General features: G+C 40.5%; 1 protein-coding gene and 1 long non-coding RNA gene across 3 annotated transcripts; both read right to left on the reverse strand.

The window, feature by feature from the left end:
* Nucleotides 1-990: 990 nt before the first annotated feature.
* On the reverse strand, nucleotides 991-4,640 carry pfdn2 (prefoldin subunit 2). The gene is made up of 4 exons (XM_084923902.1): nucleotides 4,507-4,640; nucleotides 3,405-3,493; nucleotides 2,200-2,323; nucleotides 991-2,061 (listed from the first exon to the last, which is right to left on the reverse strand). The coding sequence occupies exons 1-4, from the start codon at nucleotides 4,585-4,587 to the stop codon at nucleotides 1,870-1,872; spliced, it is 486 nt and encodes a 161-aa protein (XP_084780028.1). The 5' UTR covers nucleotides 4,588-4,640; the 3' UTR covers nucleotides 991-1,869.
* Nucleotides 4,641-8,091: 3,451 nt separating this feature from the next.
* Nucleotides 8,092-9,456, reverse strand: LOC146391014 (uncharacterized). Of its 2 annotated transcripts, XR_014799123.1 has the most exons (4): nucleotides 9,389-9,456; nucleotides 8,857-8,925; nucleotides 8,575-8,649; nucleotides 8,092-8,182 (listed from the first exon to the last, which is right to left on the reverse strand). It is a non-coding gene; the product is annotated as an uncharacterized LOC146391014 (long non-coding RNA). The 2 variants fall into 2 exon arrangements; XR_014799118.1 differs by lacking the exon at nucleotides 9,389-9,456 and having other exon boundaries at nucleotides 8,857-9,143.
* Nucleotides 9,457-19,203: the final 9,747 nt, after the last annotated feature.

Genomic DNA, 19,203 nt, shown 5'->3' on the forward strand with positions numbered 1-19,203 from the left:
AGATAGAGATAAATATAGATACGTGCAGATATGGCAGTGCACACAGACGCCCAGAGAAAATATCATCTCGCATTTTTTATTGTTTTTGTTAGCTTTTCTTTTCCCCTGTCCCAGTTTACTTTAGTTTCCCGAGTTAATCTGATATTTTAAGGTTTATTTTTTTGCTGTTGCTGTTGGTTTTGTTTTTGGTGGTTATTTGTCATAGGTAAGATAATAAGTTCACAAGCACACGGCTCTCTACCACATACTCGTCTCAACTAAACATAAACATTTTTAAGGGCCTAACAGGGGTTAAAGTGTGGTGTTTCAGTTAAAGTCCTTTCAGTTCCCCACACTAAGTTTAAATTTTTGTTATTTATAATTGCCTTGCAGACAAATTAGGAGCAATCCAAAAGTTGGACACCAAAATCTGTTGGCTGACCTGTGGTTTTGCTCTTTCTTTGCTTTAGAATGAAAGTGAGCACATAGATGGCTCCATGTACCTTAAAGGTATATCTTACTTTAACTGACATGTATTTTCCTGTTGATACATTTTAGGCATTTTCTGTACTTGAGTAAACAAAGTTATCTTCCTTTCACTGTGTCCAAAACCTTTGGTGAGTGGCAAACATTTCACTCTCCCAGAACCCCCCCCCCCCCCCCCCCCCGAGGTCTTTTTATAAAAACTCCATACAAAAGACTTTCCCCATCTTGAAATCAGTCTTAGATCACCATGCTGAAGGATGTCTCAGTTTCTGAACGTCATGACTTGAGAGAGCTATAATTAATGATAGAGGTTTATCCTTTGAAAGCAGGTGCTGCACATACAGGCAAATATACAAACCATGCTATGAGAGTGACTCTTTAAACTAGTCCTTTTTCCTTCACCATTCGTGTGTGAGAACAATTTATGATGCACTTCTGTTGAACCTTGTCTCATCTTGTTTAAAACTCTTGTTGGCTCCACTCCTAATGGAAGTGGTGAGATGAACTGAGGACAACAACAAAACACAACTGTGACATTTTTTATTCATGATCATTAAAAAAACAAAGGCCTTACAACACATTAACCGTGTGGACAGTGCTCATGGAGGCATTTCCTCAGTTATGGTGGATTTTTATTATTAAGGTGCGACAGTTACACTTCCAGGTTCATCACCCCTGAACACAAACCAACCTCATTCAGAGCTAATACTCTACATGGCTCATGTGTGGAGCTAAACGAGCTCAGAGGAAACGAACTGTCACAGAGGGAGGCTGAATGTAACATGTCTGTTTTTAAGTCTGATGATGTACTTAGAGTAAATTTAGATGTTCATGCTAAAGACGAGTGCTTTTTAAATGTCTTCATGGACATGAACTTTTGCTCAACTTGTTAATTTTTTACAGCACTATGAAATCCAATTTTTGCACATCTTTCAAAATGATCCCTTTGTTATTTATTTTACTGGATGTTTAGGTGTCCCACTTCTTCTTACTTTTGGAAATTACTCTTTAATTTTGGGCAAACACATTATCACATTATCATTATTGTGTGGAAAAAACACTTTCGATAACCTTAAGACAGCAAAATCATGTTTTTAGCTGCTCCTGCGTGAGTGCGAGTAAATATTCAGGGGGTTGAATTCAATCAGTGAACTGATGTCACAGTATTTCAGCATTAAAAAAGGCAAACATAAGACAGCTTTAACTTTCACACTGAACATAAGGAAGCTGAATACACCTGCTGCAAATTAACAAGTGCGTTAGACTAAGCAGAGATTTCAGTAAACTTCAAATCCAGAGTTATCCTGCAAAGAGTTTGTTTTCCACCTAAACTGTGTGACTCCATCTACGTGTTCATCATTGCAGAAATCAAAGGGCCCTGCTGTCACTGTCCATGCTCACTACCTATGAAACTAAAACACCGGCTCCGCTTTTGGATCCGCCTCCTTCGCTGTCCCTGGAGGGAGCGGCTGACTGGCCCTTTTCCTCTCCTTCGCCCTCTCCCACCAAACGTATGTTGTAGCGTTCCCTGTACTCTGTGAGCTCCCGCCCCTTCGTCTGCATCTGTGAGTTGATGGACTCGATTATTTTGGAGATCTGTGAGGACAGAAGGAGGAAGAAAATTAAATTTTGAGTTAAATAAGTGTCTGAGTACAATATATGACGCTATTAAATGCCAGAGCACTCAGTGTTTAAAGAAAAACTGTAAAATGCTCTCATTTCCTGTTCTATCACCTGTTCTTTGTTGTTTTCCAAGGCAGGTAGAACTTCTTTTACTGTCCTCTCCACCAACACTCCTCCTATTAGACGAAAGCATTTTCTCGATGGATCCACCTCCTTCAATGTGTCTACTACTAAGCTGAATAGAAAAACAAAAATGTTAAAAAGAAAACTTATTCAACTCAAAAGGTATCACAGGAATGCCTCAGCTAGTAGCTGACATTGTGATTCCCCAGACTGTGAAATATTTGCGGCTAAGAACATGCATTCAGTGTTACATTCACATGCACCACCTGGTCTGCCCTAGAGCTTATTACGCATTTAGATGCTTATAATATCAGGCCATAAGTCTCAATTAACCTCCACAAGTCCACTAGGATCATAAATTTCATCATCAGACAGTGAGTGTGAGGGTCCATGTGTCTACGAGGACTTATCCACGGAGACTTTATTTCACCATGCACCAACCACACATGCACTCTGGGAGGTGAACTTAAAAGAAGTATAACAGGAATAACGACTCAGCCATCAGGTCTTCCACCAAGTATATTAATACCCATACAAGTACATCTGACACCTCATTTAAGCATTTATTTATTTTTATATTTAAACGTTTTAAGATCAGTTACTTAAACTCAGTTACCAAAATAATTGCTGCAAACCAGCCACCTGTTCTGGTTGTGCCAATGAACTGTTTGCAATCAGTACTGTTTGCAAACATGCAAACGTTTCCTAATACTGGAAGTGAGAAATAAACACTTGCTGTGTGTGTTTTTCTATCATCTGTCTGCTTTTTCTGTGTACACGTGTGTGTGCGCACACATTTGGGCCACACATCGTACATTTGAGAAGGCACGCAGTAAAACCATAAAATAATTTAGCTGCTTCCCAGTGCGTGTTACAAGCCATGGTCAGATGGATTAAACTCCACCATCTTGGACTTCTGCTCTGAGATCCTCGATGAGCTGGAGGGGCACTGGAGCTAGAACCTGAGCTAGAATTTGACGAGGACCTAGAGTCAAGGCATGACCCTTGATGCCTAGATAACGTCTATCGCCACTAGGATTTCATTCTGCTATCGTAGCATCGGAGTCGTCAAATAGCATAACTGAATTCTGTATATCAATAAATCATGTTCAGTTCTCTCTTTCTTGAACTGCTGCATGAAACTTCTTTGTAAATGTAAACTGTTTAGAGCGGATCAGAAGGTTTGTACCGACCTGTGCTCGTTGATGTCCATCTCCAACTCTGCAGCTTTAGAAGCCATACTGCGCTGTTCCTGACGCATCCTCTGAAATGTTGCCACCACCTGCCACACAAAACCACAGTGAGCACCATCATGGACCAGCAGAGCTATTGCATATTATTTTTATATTCACGTTTCTTGGAGATGACTGGACATGTAAGCATGTCTGATCCACACATAGTTAAGGTGTAAAAGTCTATGTAACCTCACTTAACAGAAATTCACACATTTTCAGTAATTTTTTGGCTATATCATAAAAATAATGGCATTTTAATTTTGAGTAACTTAAACACCTCCTGGTGATCAAAACCAGTGAGCCCTGTTTCTACCAGTGGGGGCTGTGTGGAAACTGTCAGGGAATGTTCACATTAACAATTAACCAGACTTCACTAAAAACACATAAGTTCTCTACAACAACATACACAGCCATCACTATTTTATGAGATGACTGAGGTATTTTAATATCTGCTCAGCATGAGTCTGTGATGGTCACTGCCGTACTCTATGCTGTTCTGTGCTGCGCTGGGACAGCAGAGGGCAGCTGACGCCAACAAACGCAAACTGATCCATGATGGACAGCCTGCAGGAGCACCACATGAAACCATTGTATTAATCACATTAATCGCTTTCCACATACTTTTGTTGAGAGCAGCTACACTGCAGGACTTTTACGGCAGACTCAGTTCATCGTTACAGGTACTTTATGAATATCTGACTAATGTGGCTTCACGTTGATTGAGTCGGGCTGGGTGGTCTTCAGTTATAAAAATAGTATCTTCTATTCACACAGCCACACCATCTCGTTACACACATGCGCACATTTAAATACGTCTAACAGCCATAAACCGCTCTCTAGAAGCGCACACCTGACCCCAGCTCATTATATGAACGCTTAAATCTTCATGTTTAACACCAGCTGCTTGTTAGAGAGCAGACCATGACGGCGATGGGAAGCTAACGTTAGCTTTAGCTATCCGGGACTCAAACTGGTGGCTGTAACTCCACCGCACACGGCCCAACGACAACAATATCAACGACTGCACCGGTGAAGCAGCCTGAGGTGGAGGTAAGTGTACCTGTTCAGCTGACGGGCCGGACTGTTTCCCACCGCCGCTGTTGCTGGATTTGCTACCCGTGCTGCTACTGTTGGCTGCCATCTTGGAAGGGTGTTGCTGCGAGGGACCCAGGAAAGACGTACAGGGCTGGTTTACGCGATTGCCTGTATAGAAATTAATAAAATAAAGTGTGACTTTCCATTATGGTATTATTTTCTTTTAATCACTGTAGTATGTGAAATTTTGGACTACCTCACATTACTAGGCCTTCAGTATGGACCAATTACTGTATGGACCTTAAATTACATTGTTACATTATTGTAACATTATACAATTTTTATTTTTACTTCTTATGGTGTTGCTGCAAGACGGCAATTTCCCTTGCGTGATCAATAAAGAATCTGTCTATTTACACTCTATGGCGAATTCATTCCTTTATGAAATCCCATTTTAATGCCTTAACATTAGAGTTTTCCATATTATTTATGAGTGACTAAGACTATATAAACTCAGCAGGAAAGTTTTTTACAGAGGCTTTTCCATAGACATTTATACGACCTGAAGTGTTTTTGAAACTACAGCAATTAGCATCTGGTGGTCTTCAGACAGAATGCAGGTTTAAGACACTTTGGCTTCAGTTTTCCAATCCAGAAAATGAACATTCATGTTTTATACTGTCGGTGTTTACAACAATATACAGTAATAACAAAAGACACATGTTGTGGGCGGGGAGGGGGGGGGGGCTGTCTGATCTATGTGAATGGCTCTGGAAAAACAACAGTAATTAAAGCCCCAGGAATAAGTTCATGTATTCAAAATTGATCCCTTAGTGTACACTCAGTTATTCTCCTTGTTGTTTTCTAAATATGTTCAAGGTTAGTAAATTTACGTGTGAACGACCCATTTCCCCATAAGAAAGAAAGCAGTCTTTGCTTTTTTGGAAGAGGGCTGCCCACCACCTGCCAGCTGCAAAAGGTTGTGTGTGGCAAACAGCTGGCCACTAGCTACCTAGATTTCTTTTTTTAATTGAGCAATTGCAAAATACAAACTTTCAAAGAGGATAACACAGGTAATACAAATGAAAATTTGGAACAGTACAACAGTACAAGCTTGTATGAATCGGGAGTAGTTCACATTTTTTGATATTAAGAGATAAACCGGAAGCTTTAGAGAAGATTGAGATAATACTTGAAGTTTTATCTACAATTGATTTATCTTTCAAAAAGATAGATGTATCATCTGCAAACTGACTTTGAACTCTTTATTAAAAATTGATATTCCTTCTATGTCGTTAGAATTTTTGATTAATAGTGTTAAGAATTGAGTTGCCAATATAAAAAGCTTTGGGGAAATAGGGCATCCTTGTCGGATTCCTTGTTGCACGTTGAATCCAGGAGTCATTCCTGGAAGGTGCTCCACCTGGAGACTCTGTTGTCCTGCTGGGAGACTTCAATGCTCACGTGGGTAACGACAGCGAGACCTGGAGGGGCGTGATTGGGAGGAACGGCCTCCCTGATCTGAACCCGAGCGGTGTTTTGTTATTGGACTTCTGTGCAAATCACAGTTTGGCCATAACGAACACCTTGTTTGAACATAAGAGTGTCCATAAGTGCACGTGGCACCAGGACGCTCTAGGCCGTAGGTCGATGATCGATTTTGTAATCGTATCACCAGACCTGCGACCATATGTTCTGGACACTCGTGTAAAGAGAGGGGCTGAGCTGTCAGCTGATCACCACCTGGTGGTGAGTTGGATCAGGTGGCGGGGGAGGACGCTGGACAGACCTGGTGCACCTAAACGCGTAGTGAGGGTGTGCTGGGAACGTCTAGCAGAGGCCCCAGTCCGCGAGATCTTCAACGCACACCTCCGGCAGAGCTTCAACAGCATTCCGAGGGAGACTGGGGACATTGAGTCCGAATGGACCATGTTCAGCGCTTCCATTGCCGAAGCTGCTGCACTGAGCTGCGGCCGCAAGGTGGTTGGTGCCTGCCGTGGTGGTAATCCCCGAACCAAATGGTGGACACCAGAGGTGAAGGGAGCCACCAGGCTGAAGGAGTCCTATCGGGCTTGGTTAGCCTGTGAGACTCCGGAGGCAGCCGACAGGTAACGACAGGCCAAGCGGAATGCGGCTCGGGCAGTGGCTGAAGCAAAAACTCGGGTGTGGGAGGAGTTCGGAGAGGCCATGGAAAAAGACTTTCGGACTGCCTCGAAGAGATTCTGGCAAACCGTCAGGCGTCTCAGGAGGGGAAAGCGGTGCTCTACCTGCACTGTGTATAGTGCTGGCGGAGCGCTGCTGACGTCGACTGAGAAAATTGTCAGGCGGTGGAAGGAATACTTCGAGGACCTCCTTAATCCCACTGACACGTCTTCCGAGGAGGAAGCAGAGTCTGGGGATGAGGGGAATGACCCGCCAGTTTCCGGGGGCGAGGTCACTGAGGCAGTTAAACAACTCCTTGGTGGCAGAGCCCCTGGTGTTGATGAGGTCCGCCCCGAGTTCCTGAAGGCTCTGGACATTGTAGGGCTGTCCTGGTTGACACGCCTCTACAATGTTGCGTGGGGATCAGGGGCAGTACCCCTGGACTGGCAGACCGGGGTGGTGTGTGACAAAGTGGAGGAGCAGTTGTAATGCTCTCCATTTGTCCCATATGTGTTTACCTTTTTTTTGCACATTGTACACAGTCTGTTTCTATGTATTTGCTATGATTTGCTATTGGTCAAGTAACATTGCTTCACTCACTATCCCGGGTTTGTTTGTGTAAGCGTTCTGTTACCGGCAAATCAAACATTCTGCAAATTAAGACAAATACTAAGTTATGTTTCTTTATACTTTATTATGTTACAGATTAAGTCATTTGTTCATACTTACTTTGTTTGTCTTTTCAGTCTTCATGAAGGTCAGGTGTGGGGAAACGCCCACCTAGCATTTCCTCATTTTAAAATCCTGATGATGTCACACATGACATCAGCAGGTCAAACCAAGTGGAGGGGTTTCTTTTTCCATAGAGATGCTTCCTTTTGTTTGTGTTAAGGTTTAAAGGGATTTGTTGACTGTTTTTCCTTTCGTTAATACTGCCATTTAGTTGTGTAAATGTGTGTGTTAGAAGTGTGTAGAGGTTTTGTGTTTTTAGATAATCTGTGTAGAGTTTTAGATCCCTCAGTTGAGTGAGTGGTACTGGCTGGGCAATTGGAGGGAAATTGATGGCCCTATTTAAAGCCAGTCTCTACCAGATGCAGGAGAGAGGAGAGGTGAGCTGTGTTACCAGATCCATGTTATGGTTTGTTAATAGAGTTTATTTGGGGAGGAAGTTTTGTTAAGTTACATTAAATTAAGTTCACTGTAAATAAATTGCTCACCTTGGAAACCTGAAATGTCTGCATAGTCTGCTTCCCTACCACCTTCCTTGACGTCCCATATATTTCAAAATGTATTTTAAAATATATTTCAAAATATACAAAAAATGGCCAAAAAATATATGTGCTAAAATACATTTTAAAATATATTTATATATTTTAACATGTATTTGTGTGTGTGTGTGTGTGTGTGTGTGTGTGTGTGTGTGCGCGCGCGCGCGCGCATAAGTCAACATACTTAAAATATAATTTCTTTTCCTTTTCCAGCAGTCTCAGTTCCCCCAGCTTTCACTGCAATCCTCAAAGCCCTTCTGGACACATTGGGAAACCTCTTCCTTACTGCCACTGTAACAAACAAAAGTCACAGTTCTATTACTTTTATAAGTTAAAAGTTAAAATAAAAATATGATTTATGTTAGCTGGCTTCATTTAGCAAACAGATATTTCTGTTTATATAGATACAGATATATTTTACGCATAATTTTACCTCTTTTTTTTTTTTCCTAGATGGAAAGTCTATCCAGTTCACATTACAGTAATGCTAACACCCCTTTTGGTCGTCTCTCCTTACCCTCCAGCATTCATAAATCTGTTGACCTTCTTTGTCTGAGACCAACCACTACAATGCATCATCACCTATTTGTATTGGTAACTTACTTTACAACCTATTTTAATGGTTGCAAAGTAAGTTACTTGTGCTGTATGCAATTTTAGATACACATAAAGTCTTCACTTACTATATGTGGCTGTCATAGTGTCCTTATCAAGGGCAGTTCTTCACTCTGCGCCGATGTCCGTTTTGCTCTGTCCTCCTATAAAAAGCATGAACATTTGAGTATTTGACTAGTTTTAGATTTCCCAAAATCTGATATTTGTACAACTAAACATTTGAACTACAATGATATGCTATTGAGAGATACTTTTATGGGTACTTTTTGGTAAAGAAACTGGTGACAGAGTTGTAGGCTTTTTAGAGTACTATTAGCTAACCATTTGAACTGACTTTCAAAGCTGTTTACCTTTTAAATTGCTGTGGATCAAAACCTCCAGTGGGAAGGCGGCCATTAGAAGAACACGCACCATTGAACCTGAAAATAACAAAAACAAACAAAAAACAGAACAATATATAAGAGTCAGGTAGGGTAATAAATCTCTTCTGAAGCAATATAGTTCATTTTGGGTGATAAACAAAACATTCCTCTAAAATATATATACTGACATCAGCAATCAACATCATGATTGTAATTATTTCCTTTTTAGTACATCTACTGCTGTGTGCATGTGTCAAGCACTACGACTGTATCTATGCATATAAATTCACCATATATATATGTCCTGCAAAAATGTTTTGTTATAGTCAAAAAAGGAGAACAAACAAAGGCATTCAGAGGTGAGAAATTAATTGGGAATATCAATTATAGGTGAACTATTCTTTACCTACTAGCAATCAAGCTTCTTTAACCAAGAAGCTTGAAATATTTGAATGTAAAATAAAATAAATAAATAAATAATAATAAAAATAACATGATGTAATTAAAATGCACAACTTACATTAAGGAAATCTGCATTTGTATCCACAGGCTAAAAGTAAAACAGTAAATGTGTTAGTAATAGTCCAGGTATTTGTTTAAAAAAAAAAAAAAAAAGAGGGAGTAACTGTGACTCTTCTAGTAGGATGCTAAATGCAGAGATTTATATTTACAGTATAATACTGCATGTACAGGTAGCTGTGTTGTGAACTGTAACTGAATATTAGAGAATCTCAGAGAAATTAAATGTATTTATTTTTTGAATTTATCAATCATAAAACCGTCTGTTTTGAAGGCCTGTTACGATAACGACTTTTTGTTGGTCGGTATATTTCCCCATAAACAATTGCGACAAGTTATGTCATTGTCATTTTAAGACCATTTTATGTCTTTGAATGTATAATCATAATATAACACCATAATAATGCAAGATCTACACACTTTCAATTGACAAACCAACATCTAATTCTTAAAGTATTTAGATCATTGAAATTAGGAATCAAAATATTAGATACCTTAAAAACTTGAATAAATAGTAAATTTTCTAACAAATAGAAAACAATGTTATTTAATGTTATTGTTTTGTTATCATTATATTTTATTTTTGTAAATATAATGGCAGATAAATTACATCATCAACAATTATTGAGGTCATGTACATGTATTGTGTGTTAAGTCGATATATCGATTATTGTGATAGGCCTACTGTTTTGGTATCATAACGAGCTTGTCAAACATGCATGACCACTAAGCAATGTCTAAGCAGTAGTATTGGTCTGAATGACAACAAACATAACTAGTGTTTTGGAAAATCTGTTAGAAAACAGTTATTTCAATAATTATGATTAGCATGTGACACAGACACTGCATAAAAAACTACAACAACAAATACTTACTTTAGGAGGATGGGGGCGGGCAGCATGAGGTTGAGACTTTGACATCTGTAAGAAACAAATTCATGCATTACAAACAAGTCACTTAAAAATACATTAATGTGGCAGACTGTTCCCTGTTCAGATGCAGTGTATAAGTACAATCAGGGCTGTCACAACAATGGGGTGGGGCCAAGTGGCTGCAACCCTAGGTACAATGTGCAGGTATATATAATTACATATAATATATGTGAATAAAGCAAGAATCTGTTTAGGTTAGTCACTGTGCTGACTGATGCTTGCTAGGTTTATATAATTGCAAACTGCACAAAAACAACAACAGCAACAACATTAATGACAATGACAAACAAAATTACTTACATTTATGTAAATCTCACATCAGGAAGATCTGCATTCGATTTCGTGGGCTGAAATAAATAGGCAGAAACATTACTGCTAAAAAAGCAAAAACTCTAAAAAGCCTAAAAATGACTTAAAAAGCAAGGAAATGTGGAATATTGTAATTAGCGAACATTAATAAAGCATAACTGTGCTTTGTTTCTAACCTTGGTAAGTACTCTGTAGCCAGAAGGAGAGGTGGGATTTCTGTGAAAGCCAAATTAAATGTGAATAGGTTTTGATAGTTATTGTATATAACAAGTGTAAACAGTTTTATTTGTATTTTTTCCCTTTCTGAGAAGGCAGAATAATAAGAAAAGGCAAAAGTACGTCACAATATAATTAAGTTACATATTTTGATTACCAAATTATGGAAGCGTGGAGCTGCCACCCAGGCAAAAGAAAAATAGAGCTATATCACGTTATAACGTGAAATGTTTATTGTTCTAGCATTATGCTTTTCATGTTTGTATAATATCACGTTATTACAATATACATAATTATCACGTTCGCACAATATTGTACGGACGTGATAATTATGTACATTTTTCGTACAATGTTGTTCAAAACATGTTGTTCAAACATGAAAAGTATATTGTATAAACATGATAGTATATTGTTAGAACGATAAACTTTTCACGTTATAACGTGATATACTTATATTTCTCTTTTGCCTGGGTGGCAGCTCTACGCTTCCGTGCCAAATAAGCGAGAATAAAGTAATATTATATGAGAAAAGGCACCTGCTAGCTTGATGATGGAGGCTTCTTAGACTGGCCACCCGCCTTTTGGCTTCTTGTCGCCCCTCCACCAAATAAAGGTCCGTTTCCTCCATGCCGGCTAATTATTCATCCTCATTAAAATCTCGTATATGTTCAGTTGGCAGAATTGAGAATTTTACATCTTCCAACCACTTAATTAACGCGAACATAATCGGCTTGCTTCTTCCCGTCTCCTGTATCCGGCCGTTCCTCTCACTGTCGGAATTCGCGCCTCAGAGACGTCGTTATTTTTCAAAAAAAAAAGAAAGAAAGAAAGAAAGAGCAACAACTACTAAAGAGAGTTTTTGCACGTTCATTGCACATTTGTGGGAATGTTTAAATATTTAATTTTTATTAATTACTTTTCATTATATCTTTATTTTTTAAACCACCGTGGCAATGCGCATGCGCATACTCTCCTGCACGCAAAGGGCTTTGGAGTTGACGTAATGTCGCAATGCATTGTGGGAGCGCAGCACCATCTTGGCAGGCCACGAATCAAAACAAGATTGCTACGAACCATTCTGAAATGTAGCTCAAAAGAAAATGACGGTATAGAGACAGATTGTGTCCAGATGCAAAGAGACGGTACTTGATTGTTGAAATGTGGACCCGTATGAAATATAGCCGTGGAGTAGAAACCCTAAAGACCAAACCGCTATTGACTTAGCATGATCTACTCTCATACCTTGTCTGTGGAGTCAGAGCATACACGGCGCACCAATTTCGCAATTATAAATCTCTGGAGGCGCACATCCAATTCACCAAGGACTGGGTACAAGATTTTGCTATTTTTAAGCCTCCACGTTGTGAGTACGCCGTCATTCAAGCAAAGGTAAGTCAGCTTGAGTACTGCGAGTAAAATGCGTTTGATTCCCCCCGAACATTCAGATTAGTGCTAGCAAAAATTCATTCATGAGGGGGAAATTACAGTGAGAACACGTAGAGGCTCTGTTAGAGGGATAACATAGTGAGTTCAGTGCATTGATGTGACATTGTCCTGAAGGATTTAGTTATTCTTTATGGTTAAAGAAATTGCCCTAATTCAACTCAATTCAATTCAATTTTATTTATATAGCGCCAAATCACAACAAAAGTCGCCTCAAGGCGCTTCATAGATACAGAGAAAAACCCAACAATCATATGACCCCCTATGAGCAAGCACTTTGGCGACAGTGGGAAGGAAAAACTCCCTTTTAACAGGAAGAAACCTCCGGCAGAACCAGGCTCAGGGAGGGGCGGCCATCTGCTGCGACCGGTTGGGGTGAGAGAAGGAAGACAGGATAAAAGACATGCTGTGGAAGAGAGACAGAGGTTAATAACAGATATGATTCAATGCAGAGAGGTCTATTAATACATAGTGAGTGAGAAAGGTGACTGGAAAGGAAAAACTCAATGCATCATGGGAATCCCCCGGCAGCCTACGTCTATTGCAGCATAACTAAGGGAGGATTCAGGGTCACCTGGTCCAGCCCTAACTATATGCTTTAGCATATAAATAATCCTAATTACACATCTTGCTTCCTTGTTTGTGTCCTGTGTCACTAAAAATACATTCTGTTTTAGTTTTATACATTGATTAATGACCTGCAGAATCTCCTTATCACATTAGGTGTCCATAATTGTCACTTAAAGTCGAACTTTATGTTTTCTCCCTCTTGAAAGTGATTACATCCTTGCATTACATACTTTAGGTTCATTTTTTGCTGATAGGTTTCTAAAAAGAAACATGCAGATTTAGAATATAACATGCAGCGTTCTATAGATGGATACATAAAAACACTTTATTTGTTACATTTATGATAAATGGATTTGAAAGTAAAAAAAAAAAACATATTTGTGTCGGCCTTGGCTTATTAAAGTTCTTGTCTTTAAATGAACTTTGTCTGTGTGTGTTTTAGGTCCTGCACTGTTAAAGACTGAATTGCAGCATTGCAGCCACAGGTCATTGTGAGCATCACAGGGAAGGTTGAAGCCGCCCACTGCAGCTGTATGGCCGGAGTCGTGGAGCCCTGCAGCCATGTCACTGCTCTTCTGTTTAATGTAGAAGCAACAGTGAGGATCTGTGGCACAAGGACTGTTACAGATGAACCTGCATACTGGGTTTTGCCTGGTAATATGACCAAGATACAGCCAGAGGTTGGCCATAAGATAGACTTCTCCTCTTCAGCTGCCCAAAAAAAGGTTCTTGATCAAAACATAAACAGACCATTCGTTGTGACAGGTAAAAGAAGCCGTCCTCAAAAAGAAAAGTTCCACCTGCTACTGTGGAGGAGTTGGATCAACTGATGGGACAATATTTTTCCAAGCATAGTTCTGTTCTGAATAACCCATAATGTTTTAATTTAGGGGGCCATGTAAATAGTTTGCATTTACTGAATATGTACTTACTAAATACCACTGTTCAAAAGTTGAATAAAGAAACAAAGAAATGTTTGCCTCTTTTTAATTAAAAGCACTTTGTAGAACATCACATCAGTTACAATGTAGAATCAATGTTATGTATAGTTTACAAATGACAAAATGTTCACATAAAATAATGACAGCATTTAAATAATATCACCCACTATTAGCATTCTGTAATTTACTGTCTCTTTTGAAAACTTATCACTACATAAACAGCACAAGACTTAAGAGTATTTAAGAAGAGCATTTTCCCCTGGTTTTACTAACACACTGGGGCACATGTTCACCAAAACGCAGCAAACCTTTGCCATCTTATCCAGGAAGGTCATCTTTTTACCCACACATGGAAGAAGTAATCTGATTGGCATGGTGGTATGTAGCATGTAGTTTGAAGCAGGGATTTCGTAGTGCCCCATGTGTAGTGTTGGAACCCAGTCAGGATTTGTTTCATTCATTTCATAGGCTGGTTTGCTGCAATAATGCCAAATAATTAGCAACTCTATAAATAGAAGGTAGTTCTGCATGTTTGTTCTAAGTTTGTGCTATGATCTCAGAGCGCATTGAAAATAAAATTAACAGGCTATAAAGAATAATATGAACTTATTTAGAACTTACCTGAATGAAAATACTGGAGCAAACCAACAGATATCTGTGGCTGGTAGAGAACTGAATATCAGCTCGTCTCGCAGCTGCTCTCCAGGCTAGACGCCTTCTTTTGGTAACATCCAACACATAAGCTCCCTCGTGATGCTTCCAGGTGAGGAAACAATGAAAAGAGAGCCTGTTTTCAAGCTTATTCATTTGCCGGTAGTGCAATCTAACATTACAACCGACCACACAGCAAGCATTTGTTTGGCCTGCTAATATGGCGCCTCGACCAAAAATCCTGGCTATGCCCCATCCCGTAAGATCACGCTCCAGAGTCCTATTAACGTACGGATCTAGAAAGAAGACGCTGCATTTTTAACTCTGAGGGAGATGGAGAATGAGCCTATTTCCAAAAAAGTGGAGTGTGTTCCTTTAAGTACTAAATTGTATATATTGTCAAAAACTAAAGTGTACATAGCAGTTGTTGTATCTTGTTTACTGTATCACTGACAGATAATTTCAAAGTCAATGAACACTACATTATAGTGAGATATTGTGTAATGTGAAATACTGTAAGCAAATGAATAAACAACCTAATTCGTGATAGACCTTTGACTCTGTTCTGTTTGAATCCAACTGTTTTTTGCAGATGTGCATAAAACATGTTACTTTTAGTATTATTATCATTATCATCATTATTGCACTAAATATATTTCAAATAAAGGATACGTTGATATACATTCTACTGTAAGGTTGGAAATGTATTTTCTTCACCCTAAAATATGTTTTGAAATGTATTTTGGTTTGAAAGAAATATATTTTCAATTTCAAAAATATATTTTTTTGGAGCATCACAAATACAAAATATATTTACCATATATTTGAAATATATTTTAGCCAGGAAAAATGTATTTTTTTACCGTATGGGGTTCGAGTCTGACTCCTTCACATGGTGGTCCCCATCTTTAAGAAGGGAGACCGGAGGGTGTGTTCCAACTACAGGGGGATCACACTCCTCAGCCTCCCTGGGAAAGTCTATGCCAGGGTGCTGGAAAGGAGAGTTCGTCCGCTAGTCGAACCTCGGATACAGGAGGAACAATGCGGTTTTCGTCCTGGTCGCGGAACACTGGACCAGCTCTTTATCCTCTCAAGGATACTTGAGGGTGCATGGGAGTTTGCCCAACCAGTCTACATGTGTTTTGTGGACTTGGAGAAGGCATTCGACCGTGTCCCTCGGGGTGTCCTGTGGGAGGTGTTGCGGGAGTATGGGGTGTCTGGCCCATTGCTACGGGCCATTCGATCCCTATACAACCGTTGTAAGAGCTTGGTTCGCATTGCCGGCAATAAGTCGGACTCGTTCCCGGTGGGTGATGGGCTCCGCCAGGGCTGCCCTTTGTCACCGGTTCTGTTCATAATTTTTATGGACAGGATTTCTAGGCGCAGCCAAGTGGCGGAGGGCTTTCACTTTGGTGGCCTCAGAATCTCATCTCTGCTTTTTGCGGATGATGTGGTTCTGTTGGCTTCATCGGGTGATAGCCTCCAGCTCGCACTGGAACGGTTCGCAGCCGAGTATGAAGCAGCGGGAATGAGGATCAGCACCTCCAAATCTGAGGCCATGGTTCTCAGCCGGAAAAGGGTGGAGTGCCCACTCCGGGTCGGGGATGAGTTCCTGCCCCAAGTGGAGGAGTTCAAGTATCTCGGGGTCTTGTTCGCGAGTGATGGGAGAAGGGAGCCGGAGATCGACAGACGGATTGGGGCTGCAGCTGCAGTAATGCGGACGCTGCACTGGTCCGTCGTGGTGAAGAGGGAGCTGAGTGTAAAAGCGAAGCTCTCAATTTACCGGTCGATCTACGTCCCTACCCTCACCTATGGCCACGAGCTGTGGGTAGTGACCGAAAGAACGAGATCGCGGATACAAGCGGCGGAAATGAGCTTCCTCCGAAGGGTGGCTGGCCTCTCCCTTAGAGATAGGGTGAGAAGTTCGGCCATCCGGGAGGGGCTCAGAGTAGAGCCGCTGCTGCTCCACATCGAAAGGAGCCAGCTGAGGTGGTTCGGGCATCTGACAAGGATGCCCCCTGGGCGCCTCCTGGGTGAGGTGTTCCAGGCATGTCCCACTGGGAGGAGGCCCCGGGGCAGACCCAGGACACGCTGGAGAGATTATATCTCTCGGCTGGCCTGGGAACGCCTCGGTGTTCCCCCGGATAAGCTGGAGGAGGTGGCTGGGGAGAGGGAGGTCTGGGCCTCTCTGCTTAGGCTGCTGCCCCCCGCGACCCGACCTCGGATAAAGCGGATGAAGATGGATGGATGGATGGATTCTTATATATATTGTTTGTTTACTTGTACTGCTGTAACTGGAGCCTCGTCGTCTCGTCTCTCTATATACTGCACTGTATGTAGCGGAGATGACAATCAAGTTTACTTTGACTTCAGGCGCACCGAGGGCTCTTGCGCTACTTTTCGCGTATAGAATTAAAAAAAAAACATTGGTGCAAATTATAAGTCTCTATCATGATGTCTGGTGTTTTTGTGTTTGTTGGTTTGTTTTTATTTTGTTTTATTTTGCGAGTTGGTTATTAGATGCTGCTCCAGCCAGCCAGAGACTCCTCCGCCGTCCCGCCCTCTCCTCCCTGTGCTGCAAGCAGCGGGCGCACCTCGCAAACGGAGGGCGCCCTTACTCCCAGCAAATGGGCGATAGAAAAACGATCGGTACCTGTGCCATTCCCTGGCTGACGTCGGGGCAGCATGAATAGGAGCATTTTAATTTTTTTTTGCCAATGCCCGTGATGCCGCCCCCCACCTCGATTCCGCCCCGGGCAACCGCCCGTGTTGCCCGTATCTAAAACCGCTACTGCTACTGTGGCTAATTACAATTCCCGAAAACCTGTTGAACAGGATCGTCACTCCAGCTGAATGTGAAGTCCCATGGCTGAAGAAAACATAATCTCCCTATTGTTGTTTCCAGAAATTTTTATCTGCCTCCCCCGAATGAGTCTCTTAAAAAATAATGTTGCTCTTCTGCTCTTTGCAAAAAAGAAAATTTGCCTTACGCTTTGCATTGTTCTTTAAACCCCCAACATTCAAAGGAAAAAAAGGATAACAGTCGCTAAATAATAAGAGTGCACGAAGAGAGTGGTGCGCAGTAATGAGCAGCTAATGTGTTCCCAACAAAATTCAACATTAGCATTTATTGCAGCAACCCTTAAGGTGTCTGAACATTCGTAGAACTGGTAAACTAGTCACAGTACCTGAAATGGAACAATGTTACAAAGGATGTTCAAACAGGATCCACCCGACTGTTATCAATCAGTGCGTAACCTTCCTTCAGAAACGCTCTTTTTCCCTTCTTCCTGGCCTCCTGAACCATTGGCCACAGCTTAGAATGAGCCTCCCTGTGTTCTTTGGAGAAATCTTCACTGAAGTGAATATGCATTTCATTACACACTTGGGCTTGGGCTGAGCACCTGCCCCTTTCCTGATGGGTGCCCAAAGTGCCCTTTTCTTCAGGCAATTAAAAAAAAATTGTAATAAAAAAAAAATGAGTGCGGAGTCCTGTCTGTGTTACTTAACAATAATATTTAACTATTAATCACAGTTTTGCTAAATAAAAAGATCTGACTTGCATCAGTCACATGACTACCCATTAATCAATGATCGCCCTTGACGGCAGAGCGCGCTGGTTATGAGCCGGGAACGAGCTCGCGAAGAGCACGCGCATTTTCTTGCTACCAGAGAGCAGAGTGAAACTGACCCCCCACCCACTTGAAACGTAAAGGCAAATAGGCGGAGCGGTTAGTGTTACGTTTGTGCTGATTTGTGCAGGTAAAATGAGCGTTTGTGCTGCTACGGTTTTTGAGATATTAAACTTTATTTTATAGGTCATTCAAAGGTCACCATCCCCCAAGACTGCTCCAAAACAGACCAAAATGGTCTACTTTTTTAGTGCTACGTTTGTGCTGATTTGTGCAGGTAAAATTAGCGTTTGTGCTGCTATGGTTTCTGAGATATTCTGTTATGGTATTACTGCTGAAAAATGTCTTTTTCAAATGACTTTTAGCTTTGTGTGTTCACTTGTTCAATAAAGTTCTGTTAAAAAACTCTTCTTATTGTATTTAATCAAATTTGTAAATTTGTAATGAGTGTAGTCTTTTTTTTTTACTTCAGTCACTTTTTGTTCATAAAACCACGATGCAAATGCTTGAGTGGATTAAAAAAACTTTATTGAAAACTACATTTGAACATTTTACACTCACATGAACACTTTTTGAAAAATGAACAAGCTAGCAGTCTTTTGCATCAAATACACATTTTTTGGCAGAAAAATGTATTATTTGGCATTACTGTGTCTGACGGATTCTTAGAACAGCGTGTTAAATCTGATTTCTGAACAAGGTAAGCTTACATTTAAAATACTGAGGTTTTAGTTACTGAGTTAATACATGATATAGCTAACTGTCTGGATTAAAGGGATTTTTTTTCAATGTTAAACATTTTCAAAAACCCAGCAATTGCAAATTTGCAAATCCGAGAAAACTTTAAAAAAAATGTTTCTTGTATGACTTTCAGTGAGAAAATACATCACTCATTCCATCATGGGTCCATACATTTCCTTTAGGGAATACACTCATTAAGTATAAACTGGTGACCAGATTATCTCAGTGTACTTTCCATTCATGTACACCTCCTTTACTCTTTCACAATTCCTTAACCACATTTTTGTTCTAACTTTATGTCTTTCAATGAACTGTTAAAGAAGACATGGATTTGTTGCTGGGGGTATTTCTGTGTGCACCATTCAGTTTTTTGTCGAACTG

Source organism: Perissodus microlepis, chromosome 3 (genome assembly GCF_051167445.1).
Source record: "Perissodus microlepis isolate ML-2025 ecotype Zambia chromosome 3, ASM5116744v1, whole genome shotgun sequence".
NCBI classification, from domain to species: domain Eukaryota; kingdom Metazoa; phylum Chordata; class Actinopteri; order Cichliformes; family Cichlidae; genus Perissodus; species Perissodus microlepis.

Excerpts from the sequence above, each read along its gene's own strand:
- pfdn2 (XM_084923902.1), bottom strand. The coding sequence starts at position 4,587 with ATGGCAGCCAACAGTAGCAGCACGGGTAGCAAATCCAGCAACAGCGGC. Across the intron at positions 2,324-3,404 it reads ATGGACATCAACGAGCACAG|CTTAGTAGTAGACACATTGA; the intron begins GTCGGTACAAAC and ends TTTTCTATTCAG. Across the intron at positions 2,062-2,199 it reads TGGAAAACAACAAAGAACAG|ATCTCCAAAATAATCGAGTC; the intron begins GTGATAGAACAG and ends CTGTCCTCACAG.